The 14903-nt window shown below is 44.8% G+C and overlaps 1 protein-coding gene and 2 pseudogenes across 1 annotated transcript in view; 1 reads left to right on the plus strand and 2 right to left on the minus strand.

The window, feature by feature from the left end:
- Positions 1–14903, minus strand: part of EVC (EvC ciliary complex subunit 1) — a 95686-nt gene that overhangs the window by 71715 nt on the left and 9068 nt on the right. Inside the window, exon 2 of the mRNA XM_083155625.1 lies at positions 8123–8248. Coding sequence (XP_083011751.1) covers positions 8123–8248 — 126 coding nt within the window. The remainder of the gene's footprint in view (positions 1–8122; positions 8249–14903) is intronic.
- On the minus strand, positions 10531–10649 carry LOC146038408 (5S ribosomal RNA; annotated as a pseudogene).
- On the plus strand, positions 13553–13671 carry LOC146038419 (5S ribosomal RNA; annotated as a pseudogene).

Raw genomic sequence — 14903 nt, forward strand, 5'->3', positions numbered from 1 at the left:
GAGTCTTGCTTCCTGAAATGCTTATTGCTACAGTTCTGCTTGTTTTTCTCTGCACAAACACAGATCCTGAATGCCTGGTTAAATCAGATAAATGAATGAATGAAGGTAGTAGTAAATCTTGAAAAAAAAAAAAAAAAAACGTAACCAGGGTGTTGGTTTTGTTGCTCAAATCTGATAAAGCTGATTAATGTCCTGTAAAGGAAAAAATGTGTGTCACCACGGCGTCCCGTTAAATGACAGAGTTTTTATGGGGTGTACACAGTCCTTTCAGTTGTGATTCTTCAGGTACCTCTTTAACATTGGTGGTCAGTGGCGCCTGGTTAGTCCGGGTAACCTGCGGCGTTAGGTAAATACTCTCCCCCGAAAACCAGGCGCCACTGACCACCAATGTTAAAGAGGTACCTGAAGAATCACAACTGTACACATACAATACAATACATGTACACACACATACATTCATTCTAGGGTTACTTTGTTGGGAGCCAATTAGCCTACCAGTATATTTTTGGATTGTGGGAGGAAACCGGAGTACCCGGAGGTAACCCACGCAAGTACGGGGAGAATATACAAACTCCACACCGTTAGGGCCATGGTGGGAATCGAACCCATGACCTCAGCGCTGTGAGGCAGTAATGAGGCAGTAACCGTTACACCATCCGTACTGCCCACATTACTGTATCCATAGCTTACAAAGTCTATAGCAGGCAGAGGCAAAAAAAAAAAAAAGCCTTTGGGTGAAAATATTCCACCCATCAGTTATACCACTAAAATGCATCTCACAGTACAGCAAATACAGGGTACAAAAGCATAGAAATAGCCATTATTTTTAGCGCTTGCATAAAATCTCAATGCTCCAGTGGGATTGGGGGATAAATAAACCATGAAGCATTATCCAATTATTCACACAAATAAAGCTTAACAGAGCGGAACGTTATTAAACTGACGAAAGCTGTTCCACAATTAATTATTATGCGTCTGATTATCCCCCTTGCTAACCATTAGTGTAAGATTTATGTGGCATTATCTTATAGTACTTTGAAACACCTTTTATTTAATGTACAATTAGGAGCTGCCTGCTATAAACCCTTATAGAAATGTATCTTACCACTGGGCTCATGTGAAGATAATTGGATGAAGTATCATTATGTAAAAGGTAACCTAAGGTTGTATGTTAGCTGGTGTTACACAAGCCTTCTATACACATAATCCAGCCTATCCCGGGAATTGTGTCTGCTGATTGCAAGGCTTGGAGTAAGAATAAGCATTTTCTGAAGCTCAGCACAACTACTAGAGATGTGCAGGTTCTGATTTACTCTGATTTCAAAGCAGGATCTTATTGGCTATCCCAAATCACATGACAGTTGTTGACAGTTGATAGCCAATAAGATCCTGCTTTGAAATCAGAGTAAATCAGAACCTGCACATCTCTAATAAAAACTATGCGAATAATTTGCCTGCATATTGTAGTAGGTAGACTCGTCTCCTGTACAAAGTGCCTAGAGCTGGTCAACCAGAGACCTGGAAAATCCAGTGGCAGCAGGTAACGGGGCAGATTCCGTTATCAATGGGTTGTGTTATACCTCCATCAGGTGTTACTTCTCTACAATAAGCGACTACCTCTTCCTCTCCTTTAGCAATAGGTTGAGGACCACCTTTAAAGAAAACTTGGCCCATCAACTGCAGTGTGATGTCTGACAACTCGCACCATCTTCCCCATCTGTCCCTAAACTCAGGTTTGTTCCTAAAGGATTTTCATGGCAACTACTACCCAAGCACTAGCTGTAAGTGATCCTGCTTATAATGTTCATGCACATGTTCAGAAATACTATGTTTGTGTGTAGATTCCACTTAACATCTTTCTATTTATAGGTATGGCAAGGTGATTTCTTCGGAATCGAATAAGGGGGGGGGGGTTTCCAGGTGAAAAAAATAAAAACAGCAATGATTTGTATTCAATCATGGGCTTTTTCGCCACTTTTGACCATTTTTTAGTACATTAATCACCCAGTCTAAAAAAAGAAATAAAAAAGGTAAAAAAACATCCGTGAATTCACCAAAAACACGTGGAATTGCATCAAATTCATCGATCGACATGGTTTTCGCAGATGCTGGATTTTTTTGCCTGGGGAGAAATTTGGAAAGGATTGAATACTCCCCAAAATGTCTACCGATTGGGGCCTACACGTCTTTAAATGACCATGGTCAATTGTCGATACTCACTATGTGATACTGTATTTAAGGTGCAAGTGTGGACGATGCAGTGAGCATAGGGACACTAATGGTAGCGATTGTGCTTCTAAAATGTGAATTCGTTATTGTATAGAAGGCTCACTGAACAACAATACAGGGCTAGAATATATATAAAAATGAATTCAAACTAACACTGCAACAAAGATAAAACAGTAAAATTATACAGGGTCTATCCGGAAAGTAATGAGGCTTAGGGGCCCATTTATCAAGTAACATTTACGGCTAAATCCCCGAAAACACCCGTTTTCGGGGGTTAACCGCAAATATTATATTATCATTATAATATTATCACTGAAACATATTAAAAGGGGGACCGCAGCAGGGATCTCTGATCCCTGCTGCGATCCCCCCCTGCAGCGCCGCCAGACGCATCCCCCATAGGTTTCTATGGGGGATGCGAAGCTGTCCGATGTTTCAACATCGGGCAGCCCAGCATCGCACCCCTGGGCTATTGCCATTCTGATATGGCGATAGCCCATTGTAGCCTATGGCTACGGGATCGCTCTGCGAGCGGGGCAGTGCGGTCACAGGGGTCGGCGGGGGGCAGCGCATAACCGCACATGCGCAGACCTCCCGGCTTCCGGGCCAGGGCTTCGCAGGGACGGGCTCCTTTCGGAGCCCTGTCCCTGCGCCCTCAAATTGATACATCCCAGCGGTATCAGATGATACCGCAATGCGATGCCTGGCGGTGTTATCACGCCGGCATCGCAATACAATGATAAATGCGCCCCTAAACCCGGAAAAAAAATATGATTGAACTTTCAGATATATTAGGGTGAATAATCTTGAAACTATGACCCTTGAGCAGTTATACACCATTGCCAGCATGTCTGTCAAGCTTGGTATGCCTCCTGGAAGGCATTAACCGGAAAGTCCGTGAGTACCCTCGTCGAAGCCACACCCACTTTGTCTATAGTCTAAAATTGGTTTCCTTTCAGGCCACTCGTCCCAAAACTCCCTGATTTGGTGTATCGTCATGATGATAGTGGCAATCTTCCTGCAGACCCGATTTCCCAAGCAATTGAGCACTCCCTTGTAAAATGCCCTGTTGAAAGTGTGGCCGGTAGTTAGAAATTCCTTGTGGACCACACCCTTCAAGTCGAAAAAAGACCTTGAGCATGGATTTGGTCTTTGATTTTCTCATGTGGCCCTTTTTGGGGCGAGGCAACAAAGGTGTGTGTGCCACTCTGCACTTTTGGCTTTTGATCATACTCAAAGATCCAACTTTCACCATCTGTTATCACTCGTGGCAAATTGCCTACACGCTTGTCTTTTTGGTCATAAGTCAAAACCTTGGGAACTAAGGGGGCACACACCTTTTGCATCACTGATTCTTGTCACAATCTCTTGCAGTCATTTTTGTAAGTCCCAACCATTCCGCTACCATTCCAACACTCGAACGATGGTCAATGTTCAAAACATTGCACACTCTATCCACATTTTGCTCATTTCGGCTTGTTGAAGGTCCTCTACAGTGTGGTTTGTCTTTAACGTCTTCTTTGCCCTGCTCAAAGAATTTAAACTTGCTCCTTGGACAATGATTCCTCCCTGAAGGCCTTTTGGAGCATGGCAAGTTTCTCGGTACTGGATTTCCCCAAGTTTAACACAAAACTTGATCACAAATCATTGCTCGATGGTAAGCTCCATCTCGAACCTTGACCGAGGTAAACAAAAAGGACACTTCGTTTACAGCTCAATCCATACACTGTAAAGTCTCACAGGAAACTGCCACTGTGTAGCTAAAACATCCAACCCCTACAGCGCTGCAATGCACCTGTTCTCCATGGCGTAAAAAAATGATCAGTCTCATTACTTTCCGGACAGACCCTGTCCGGAAAGTAATGATGTACCGGGCCATGTTGCATTTATGAGTATGGCATCACTAATGATGTCCTCTGACTGCATCACAGCCAAAAAGAAGAGAACGTTAACGACCAGTGAAATTGCACAATCTCAGGTAAACACTGCATGGTACAGAGGATATGTTGTTCTGATTTGCCCAAAAATGAAATACTGCACTGTAACAATGTATTTCCTCCACCCATCCTTATCTCCATCCTCAATTAGCATGGGAACCTTCATGGCTGTGGAGTGTGGCGCTAAGTAACCAAGCAGGCATTATAAATGATGTCTCGGAGACAACTGCTAATAGCTCCTGGGAGAAGATGGATGAAGGGGGCATGTGTTTGTTTGTGGGGCATACTTTGAATAGAGTAAACAGTCTTCTTAAGCCTGGAACTATGATGGGAAACAAATGACACCTTGTGGGCTATTTACCCATAGCAACTCAATCATTGATTGCCTCTCAGTGCCGAGTCTCGCAGCTACGGAGTCTCGCACTGTGAGGGCTGGTTGCATCAACTCATCGTTGGCATCTAATGCACTAATGAAGATTTACCGAATTTAATAATGGGCTGAGAAGAGGATATTCATTGGAATGAGTTGTTCTGCTAGACCAAGGATTCTCAAACTCGGTCTTCAGTACCCCACACAGTCCTCGTTTTCCAGGTCAGCCGGCAGGTGCATTAATTACTAACTGACACATTTTAAAAGATCCAGGTGGAGCTAATTATTTCACATGTGATTCTGTGAGGAGACCTGCAGGACATGCACCGTGTGGGGTCCTGAGGACCGAGTTTGAGATCCTGCGATCTAGACCCTCACCAAATAGATGGGTAATGGGGTTTCTGCGCACTTATATCTAATTGGTTTCTTCAATTTCCCTGTATACATCATTGTGTTCCAATTTTAAAATGTGGGGTTTTGAATTTCTACTTTCTGTTTAATCACAGCATTATATTTTCGGTGTGATATTATGGGCCATATTCAATGCGGGGATCGACAAAATCAAGCGGTACTCGCCGTTTAACCCCCGCAACGGACGCTCATCCAATTCTATGTTCCGTGGAATCCTCGCTGTCCTCCCCTAAACAGCAAGGCTCGCAGCTAATGCAGGGAGCCCACTGCATTTGGCCGTGAGCCTCGCTGTTTTAGCGGCCGCACACGCAGTTTCCCGATCTCTACAAAAACCTAGCTACAGGGAAACGGCGTGTGCAGGGGGTCAGTTGAATACTGACCCCTGCGAGCTGTGACAGCTAGCAATCAGCACCGCTCGCTGTCACAGCTTGCAGAAATCATTGAATTGTTGCCGGCTGTACCATGTACTGTATATTGATGTACCGAAGGATCTTCAAAAATAAATATGATCTTACACGGTCACTGTACTCCTGGGGTGTATTTACTCACATGACACAAACTAAATGACTGTAACCATAACAACCAGGTGTATTTCCTTGTGCACTTTAGAAAATCAAAGAACACACAACAGTCACAATCTAGTTACTATGGTTACAGCATATTATGCACAATATACACACCATTAAGTATGGTAAAAAAATACAAATTTATGGCTTCCGACTAGACATATATATATAGACATGTATAGACATAAAAGCAAATATCACAAAGTGATGAATCATATTGCAAACATACACTAGAAGATATGAGAGCGAAGACAGGATATACACTCATTTCCAAGGACATACTGGAGTAGCCCGAAGGCGCCATCCGGGCACACTCGCCTATAGAGGAGAACAAGTCGTATTCGCAGTTGCGTCATAGCTGGTATTGTAACACTGCAGGTAAGAAACACATCAGAATGGAAGTCTATTACCGGGAAACCTAACCCACTAACACTATTGAAATAAGTCCCTCATAAACCCAAAACCAACCTCCCATAAACCCCCCACCCTGTACAACCCACCCCCAACTAAGGTGTACTTGGATCCCATAATTACCCTACTAGCTCCCCTAACTATACTAACCTACCTAACTCCCGAACCCCCCCCCCCTCCCTCCCCTTAGTTACCGGATAGTATATAAAGGATATATCGGGGTTAGTGGTCTCAGAGCTAAAATTGAAACAGGCCAACAGAGTCCACAAACGGATATAGTAAGGAATAAATAACAGTACGGTAAACATTAGTGAGATCAGTAGAGTCACAGACATAGGTATGTAACAATATCGAAGTATAAGCATTCAGAAATCAGAATCTTATTACAGACGTTATTAGCACATAGAGGAACATAAAACTTAGAGGGATAGCAAGCAGGATATGGAGGTAATGCGCAACAAATTATAGGACAAGAAACGTAAGAAACATTTCCATCTCCACTTATATGAGAGACTCTGCATCCCTAGTCCGGCCAGGCCTCAGGTTCCAGGAGTGATATAAAAGGAACATATAGTCATTGTCCAGATCATTCGGGAGTAAAAGTAGCGTTCCAGATATGTATTCCAGAGAAACGTGACCTGCAGGTGAAGTAAATCAGGGCCCTGTACATAAAGCATATCGTGAATGAGGCAGGCAGGTGTAGGGAGATCTAAATCCACCGGTTTGAATGGGGTCACAGGAAAGTCTATGGCATGAGCAGGCAGGGGAGTCATAGGAACTCCATGAACATCAAACATAAGTTGAGCCCCCCCCAACTCTACTCTCCTGCCGGACAGGAGCAGCGGGGAGAGACAGGATTTTCCGCTGGGGATCAGCGTTATTTGAAGCGCATCCATCAGCAAGGGCATTAACAGGCTCTTCAAACGGAGATGCAACATCCTCCATCAAAGTGTTAATCAGGTTTAGAAGCCTCCGCTCAGAGGCAGAAATGGCCTGCAGGATTTGCGATATTTCCATAATGCAGGGAGGCTCACAAAGCGGAGGGAAATCCAAGCCAATCGCCTCGGAGGAGTCTTAAGGGAGACAGGAGGTGGCTAGCACACCGCTAAAAAGTTACAGTAAATGAAGCAGTGTAATTAAATGTAGGGCCACCAAGATTAATCCTCCAAGGCACAAATGGAATCAGATAGACAGTTCATGTCCACAAGTATATAGTTCAGCCAGTAGCTAGTGTCTGTAAAAGGGATCAGCAACTCACTTCTATATAGATCCCACCTTGGCAATTTCGAGTAAATCAGAGGCGCTTATGGGTCTCCACTTATGCAGGGTTAAGTCAGGCCAGGTACCTCAGCCCAGGAACCAGATGAGTAAGATGGCGTCAGCGTCTCCGGCCGGCCAAGCAGCGCGCTCCGACAGAGACAGCTCCCGCTATCCACGACAATTCACCGGAGGGTCGCCAGTCACCTCCACCCGCTTGGACACCGGACAGGGCACCGGCGCTGTCAAGCCATGGGGCCGTACTGCAGGAGCTCAGCCAACGCTGTCGGAGAAACCAAGATGGCGCCCGCACTTGAGGAAGAGGAGACCCGGATCACCTCAGGCCCAAACAGCTGCACAACTCTCCGTCCTCCACACAGCAGGATCCCAGATGACACCGGGGATGCAGGAGCAACTCCGGAGCCAGTGGAGGTAAGAATACAGCGTCCAGGGGTCGGGGAGCAGGATATATATCAGGATCTTGTCGGAGCTCCTAATCCCCGCACCCGCTCACATTACCAGTCAGGCCACGCCCCAGTGCAGACTCTGATTTCGAAGCAGGATCTTACTGGCTATCAACAACTGTCATGTGATTTGGGATAGCCAATAAGATCCTGCTTTGAAATCAGAGTAAATCAGAACCTGCACATCTCTACTTTCTACTGATGTCTCAGGCTTAGGGCTTTGCATTGTAAGTGTGCCCTTCATCTCAGCAATATCCATTGTATCTTCACATAAAACCATACATCGCTGGCGGTAAACTAGCAGCTATTCGGAGTACTTGGGGTGGACTACACCCTTTGAGCAGATGCACGGTAACACTATGGGGATAGACCAAGAAGTATAACTGTACCTCCTAGATTTGCAAGCACAGTATAATGCAATTCGCACACTTCTACCCTTATCATCACATTAAGTATAATAGGAAGAACATTGCCTACTTCATCCAGCGGCAAAAGTTTAGACTCCCTTATTCTGATCTTCTTTTTGGCTTTTGAATATGCGTCATGTATGTCTGGACTAAGATCGGATTTGTTCTTCAAGCTTGCACCACCAGAGTCCTTCACCTGCAATTACAAACCACATGGAGTGTTCACAACAAGCTCAATGTACTTCTCAGTTATAAATCAGGCATAATAGCTACAGAAGACAGACCAGAGACAATTATGCTAAGAAGGTACAGTAGCAGAATATAAAAGAGCTACCGGCTGTGACATTATACATTCTGCGTCTATATATAGCATCAGGATATAGTAACAAGCAATGTAAGGGCACTGCATGACATTTCACATCATATATTTTGGAGACGGACGTAGATTACAATATTCTTCCCAGTTGTTCATGTAAATTTCAACACCACTCATGAATTATATATTTTATAAGGTAAATGGCGCAGTAAATATATACATCCCTCGCGTCATAATGTGGCCCCCTCCCCTTGCAAAAAAGATGCAAATTGCTTGGTTACCAAGAGGTGGGGCAAGGTGGTAAGCATTACTTCCGCACAGTTCTGAGGTCTTGGGTTCAATTCCCACCGAGGCTTCCTTTAACACATACTGGTAGGGTAATTAACATGTACCAAAAAAAAAAAAAGGTAGCCCTTGATCAGAGGTCCCAACTTTGACCCTCAAGTATCCCTAACAGTTCACATTTTCCAAGTCACACAGCAGGTGCACAGGTGTACACATTTTAAGAGATCCACAGTTGGAGAAAATTAATATTCTGTGTGGAAAACGTGACTTGAGGGTACTTGAGGACCGAGGTTGGGAACCACTGGACTGGTGTATTTGTGTGTGCACATAGAAAGGAGTACAGATTGCAATCTCCACCGACTCCTGTGAATAACTAAGCCGATATTTCATTTGGAGCAAATAAACATTGGTTGCAAAAAATGTACGTATTTTTCAGGGAAAATTTTTTTTGCAGTGTTTTCGTTAGAAAAAGGCCCGTCTTTGGGGATTTTGCTTTGCCCGCAAAATCAAAAGGTCAATAGACCAACCCTAGAATCACAATAATGAGAATTCTGCCAGGGGTTATGTAAGTAACTTAACCCTCCCCTACACCCCTAATCATCCCTGCTTGCAGCCTAACCTTCCCCAATGCTACTGCCTAAACCTAACACACCCTTTCCTGGCCTGACCCTAACTTGCCCCAGGATACTTATGTTCAGGATGCCGGCTGTTGGGATTTGAGCATCAGCATCCTTATCCATTTTGAAGGTCCGGCACCGGTGATCTAGCGGCAGTCAGGATTCCACAACCAGCATCATGACCACAGCTTGGGTTATTAGTGAGACAATGAGCAGGGGTAATTGAATAACTAATTAAATATGCTTTCTAAAGTACTGTGGAATATGTGTGCACTATATAAGTATTCGATAATATGATATCAGATAACAGCCATTTTGCCCATCTAGTCTGCCTTTAGAGTACGGTTATTACATTTAGGGGCTGAAGTTGGATAAGGGGTTGTGTCCCCCTTTCCCATATTGTTAAGTTTACTAGAAGGTGGGTGAGATGCAGGACTATAACCTACTTTACCAAGAATTCAGAGGAAGTACTCAAATATGCCCAAAATATTTTATTGTGATAGGATTATTAGTAAGAAACTGTTAATAATTAATTATCAAACTATAGCAGGACTGACCGAAAACTTCTATGAAAAGGTTAATGCAGCACAGGGACAAGTCTTGTAGGGTTGGGTTGGATTGGCACAGGTAAAGATAAATGGTAAATATAAATTTCTGGTAAATATAAATTTCTGATTACCAACATACACACCGTTGCTCCGTTGTAGGATTTTACGGCTGTGGTCTGTGGTTGGTGGTGCTCCCAAAAGAAGAGTTCAATGTTAGAACTGAAAAAAGTGGAGTCTGGAGGTGACTCAAAAGGGAACCCGACAAGGCTTTTTGGGGCACACTTATAAACAATTGACAAAATATATGATGCGAATGTAATGATGTCTACATATTAAGATATAACTTTTAATGGTACAACATTTAAGATAAAGGTATGGTTGGTCCCTCCACTTAGAGGGAATAAATCAAAAAAGACCCAAACTAATGGTGGGTTTATGAATACGTACAGCGAAAATTATTTTATGCATCAACTGTTCCTCTTGCAATACAGTATATTAACAAATGGATATTTGTTATCATGGAGGAAAATGACAGTTGTGATGGCGCAGGACACACCTCCCTAGGTGCTGAGAGGATATGAAAGATTGAAGAAGTAAAAGAATGCTGGGGGACAGTAAATATAGAATTAGAATTAGAAAATGGGGTAAGAGGGAAAAGAGGGATAGCAATTAAGCATAACTCTCACCCCGCATTTACCTCTGCTGATATGGTAAGCTACAGCACCGGCTATTCCCTGTTAGTTCCCCAGACAGGTACTGGGCCGGCCCAACACTGTTTAGCTTCTGGGTTCGGGTGGTACCAGGCGATTTCAGTGTGGTATGGCTGTAAATGGAATATTTGAGAGAGTAGCGCTGGTGGGAGTAAGCTGGAGCGTGCTTCTGCTGTTGGTTAACACCTGAGGGTCTCTCCCTGATAACCTGTATGCATTGCAGGGAGGTAGAATCCGGTGATGCCAATGAGAGAGCCACTAAATAAGATGGTAGATAGGAAAGTGGTCGGATGTATTTGTCTAGACCCCACTTCTGCTGTCCACAATCATGCACAGTATAGGATTGCGGATGAGAGGGAGGGGGCAAGGCAATCCTCCCATGAGTAAGAGCGAAAAAAGGAAGAATGTACCCTCGGTCCAATGAAGGATAATGTTCTAGGTGTCAGGAATTAAATGTTCTGATCACCTGGTTCACCCCGGGGTTTGTTTACACACTGTTTATTGAACAGAACAATAACGGTTCGCTCCACAATAGGGTTCTTACAGAGGAGGTTCTGTTTTAGGGGTAGTAGTCACCCTTGAGACAGTCTCCACATCCTGTGACAGTCTCTTCAATTATGCAATAAAGACCATCAGATTAACAGAAAAATTACTGTTATGGGGTTAAATAGCAGACAGTACAGTGATATCACAGGATAGAATAGTTAGGTCTGAGATACGGCAGCAGGCGATATCGAGTCACATATATTGCTTGATCATAGGTAGAGAACATAACAATTAAACATCTTGGAGTGACAATTTTCCTGGCCTGTCAGAAATAACATAAAGCATGCATTAGCAGTAGTGCTGGTAATAGAGCCAGTCAGGTAGGGCTGCCCGTCTGTTGCAGTCAGTGTGGATTTGGAGCTAACCTAATAATTAAACACCAAACTTAGCACTCAGTAATGTTAGGTCAGACAATTGGACCGAGGGAAACCAGGTAATTAGGTCACCCTAAATGAGCAGCACCGCTGTACGTGATAAAGACTGTGTCAGTTGACACAACAATGACTCAGGGCTCAGTGCTGTCACAATACAAAGTGCAAGTGCAAGTGTGCTGGGTGGCCAGTACTGCGACTGGTTACTGCTAATGAGAGCGATATCCGTTTGTACAATCCAATGGTAAGTTTAAGTGCTATCAGTGTTAGGCTGCGGGGGATGCCTCAGAGTTTATAAGCCGGCCCGGTATCTGACACTGAAACGGCGTGTCTCCGGTATACAGCCTGATGCGAGGAGGCAGTGAGGGATGTCCCCCTTCGGAGGGGGGAACTAGCAGGCAAAAGCCTGCTTTACCTGTCGGCTGGCGGGCGGGACACGGCGGGTGTAGATGCGGCGTGTCCGGGCTGAAGTAATGTCGAGGGTGTCCTCAGGGGGGTGTGTCCTGCGCGTCAGACACGTGTTTCGCTTGACGCTTGGTCACTGACGCGTGGAGGGGAAGGGGGAAGCCCGTCTAATGACGGAGCTTGCGGCCAATCAGTGGGCGCCGCCGCTGATTGACGTTATGCGCAGCCAATAAGAAATGGCAGGTAATGTTGCTGTACAGTTAGTCAGCGAGTCGCTGCGGGAAAAGCATAACGTCAATCAGCGGCGGCGCCCACTGATTGGCCGCAAGTTTCGTCATTAGACGGGCTTCCCCCTTCCCCTCCACGCGTCAGTGACCAAGCGTCAAGCGAAACACGTGTCTGACGCGCAGGACACACCCCCCTGAGGACACCCTCGACATTACTTCAGCCCGGACACGCCGCATCTACACCCGCCGTGTCCCGCCCGCCAGCCGACAGGTAAAGCAGGCTTTTGCCTGCTAGTTCCCCCCTCCGAAGGGGGACATCCCTCACTGCCTCCTCGCATCAGGCTGTATACCGGAGACACGCCGTTTCAGTGTCAGATACCGGGCCGGCTTATAAACTCTGAGGCATCCCCCGCAGCCTAACACTGATAGCACTTAAACTTACCATTGGATTGTACAAACGGATATCGCTCTCATTAGCAGTAACCAGTCGCAGTACTGGCCACCCAGCACACTTGCACTTGCACTTTGTATTGTGACAGCACTGAGCCCTGAGTCATTGTTGTGTCAACTGACACAGTCTTTATCATGTACAGCGGTGCTGCTCATTTAGGGTGACCTAATTACCTGGTTTCCCTCGGTCCAATTGTCTGACCTAACATTACTAAGTTTGGTGTTTAATTATTAGGTTAGCTCCAAATCCACACTGACTGCAACAGACGGGCAGCCCTACCTGACTGGCTCTATTACCAGCACTACTGCTAATGCATGCTTTATGTTATTTCTGACAGGCCAGGAAAATTGTCACTCCAAGATGTTTAATTGTTATGTTCTCTACCTATGATCAAGCAATATATGTGACTCGATATCGCCTGCTGCCGTATCTCAGACCTAACTATTCTATCCTGTGATATCACTGTACTGTCTGCTATTTAACCCCATAACAGTAATTTTTCTGTTAATCTGATGGTCTTTATTGCATAATTGAAGAGACTGTCACAGGATGTGGAGACTGTCTCAAGGGTGACTACTACCCCTAAAACAGAACCTCCTCTGTAAGAACCCTATTGTGGAGCGAACCGTTATTGTTCTGTTCAATAAACAGTGTGTAAACAAACCCCGGGGTGAACCAGGTGATCAGAACATTTAATTCCTGACACCTAGAACATTATCCTTCATTGGACCGAGGGTACATTCTTCCTTTTTTCGCTCTTACTCATGGGAGGATTGCCTTGCCCCCTCCCTCTCATCCGCAATCCTATACTGTGCATGATTGTGGACAGCAGAAGTGGGGTCTAGACAAATACATCCGACCACTTTCCTATCTACCATCTTATTTAGTGGCTCTCTCATTGGCATCACCGGATTCTACCTCCCTGCAATGCATACAGGTTATCAGGGAGAGACCCTCAGGTGTTAAGCAACAGCAGAAGCACGCTCCAGCTTACTCCCACCAGCGCTACTCTCTCAAATATTCCATTTACAGCCATACCACACTGAAATCGCCTGGTACCACCCGAACCCAGAAGCTAAACAGTGTTGGGCCGGCCCAGTACCTGTCTGGGGAACTAACAGGGAATAGCCGGTGCTGTAGCTTACCATATCAGCAGAGGTAAATGCGCGGTGAGAGTTATGCTTAATTGCTATCCCTCTTTTCCCTCTTACCCCATTTTCTAATTCTAATTCTATATTTACTGTCCCCCAGCATTCTTTTACTTCTTCAATCTTTCATATCCTCTCAGCACCTAGGGAGGTGTGTCCTGCGCCATCACAACTGTCATTTTCCTCCATGATAACAAATATCCATTTGTTAATATACTGTATTGCAAGAGGAACAGTTGATGCATAAAATAATTTTCGCTGTACGTATTCATAAACCCACCATTAGTTTGGGTCTTTTTTGATTTATTCCCTCTAAGTGGAGGGACCAACCATACCTTTATCTTAAATGTTGTACCATTAAAAGTTATATCTTTATATGTAGACATCATTACATTCGCATCATATATTTTGTCAATTGTTTATAAGTGTGCCCCAAAAAGCCTTGTCGGGTTCCCTTTTGAGTCACCTCCAGACTCCACTTTTTTCAGCACAGGGACAAGGCAAGACAGCAACTGACACCTACAGTACTGAAATGGGATGTAGCTAGAATTCCAACATTCCAGATTTCCCAACATCATTGAGTATCCCAAGACGTAATTATGCTCTTCAAGGCTACAATTAGACAGTGGGGGGAGATTAGTGTTAAGCACTAGGGGTAGGGTTAGGCTGTGGGAAAGTCGGTTTAGGGTCAGGCTCAGTGTGGCCTGACCCACATGGAAGCCACACCCACTACCACTCCAAACTGACGGAATGGCAGTGGGTGTGGCTCACCTATGTGAACTGTGCTGCAGCCCCATCTTAGGATCCGCCACTGGTTAGGCTGCATATAGAAAGAGTTAGATGGAGGGTAATGAGTAGGTTTGGCTTGTCTTCTAAAAAGTGTTAGTATTCTGACCATAGACAACCTGACTGTCAGGATCCCATACCCGTACCCAACCCCTAGAAGCAGCAGGCCCTGCAATATGGCTAACTAGCCCCACCACAGGCACTAAGTAATATCCTACTACAAGAATATTTTTATGCATTCATCTTTGATAGAATATTTGGATGGAATGCTATAAAAGTCATCTACCGGTAAGACCACTGTTCGGGGCATCCTGCAATGTTCATCATAATGTGAAGAATAGCACAGAGCACACCTATAGTGTTCATTCTAGCACCCGCCATATTTGAAAACCCATGCAGTTTCTCTTCCCTGCCTGGGGTGTCGCTGTCTGCTGTGGTGTT

Source organism: Crinia signifera, chromosome 1 (assembly GCF_055691185.1).
Source record: "Crinia signifera chromosome 1, ASM5569118v1, whole genome shotgun sequence".
Lineage (NCBI taxonomy): Eukaryota > Metazoa > Chordata > Amphibia > Anura > Myobatrachidae > Crinia > Crinia signifera.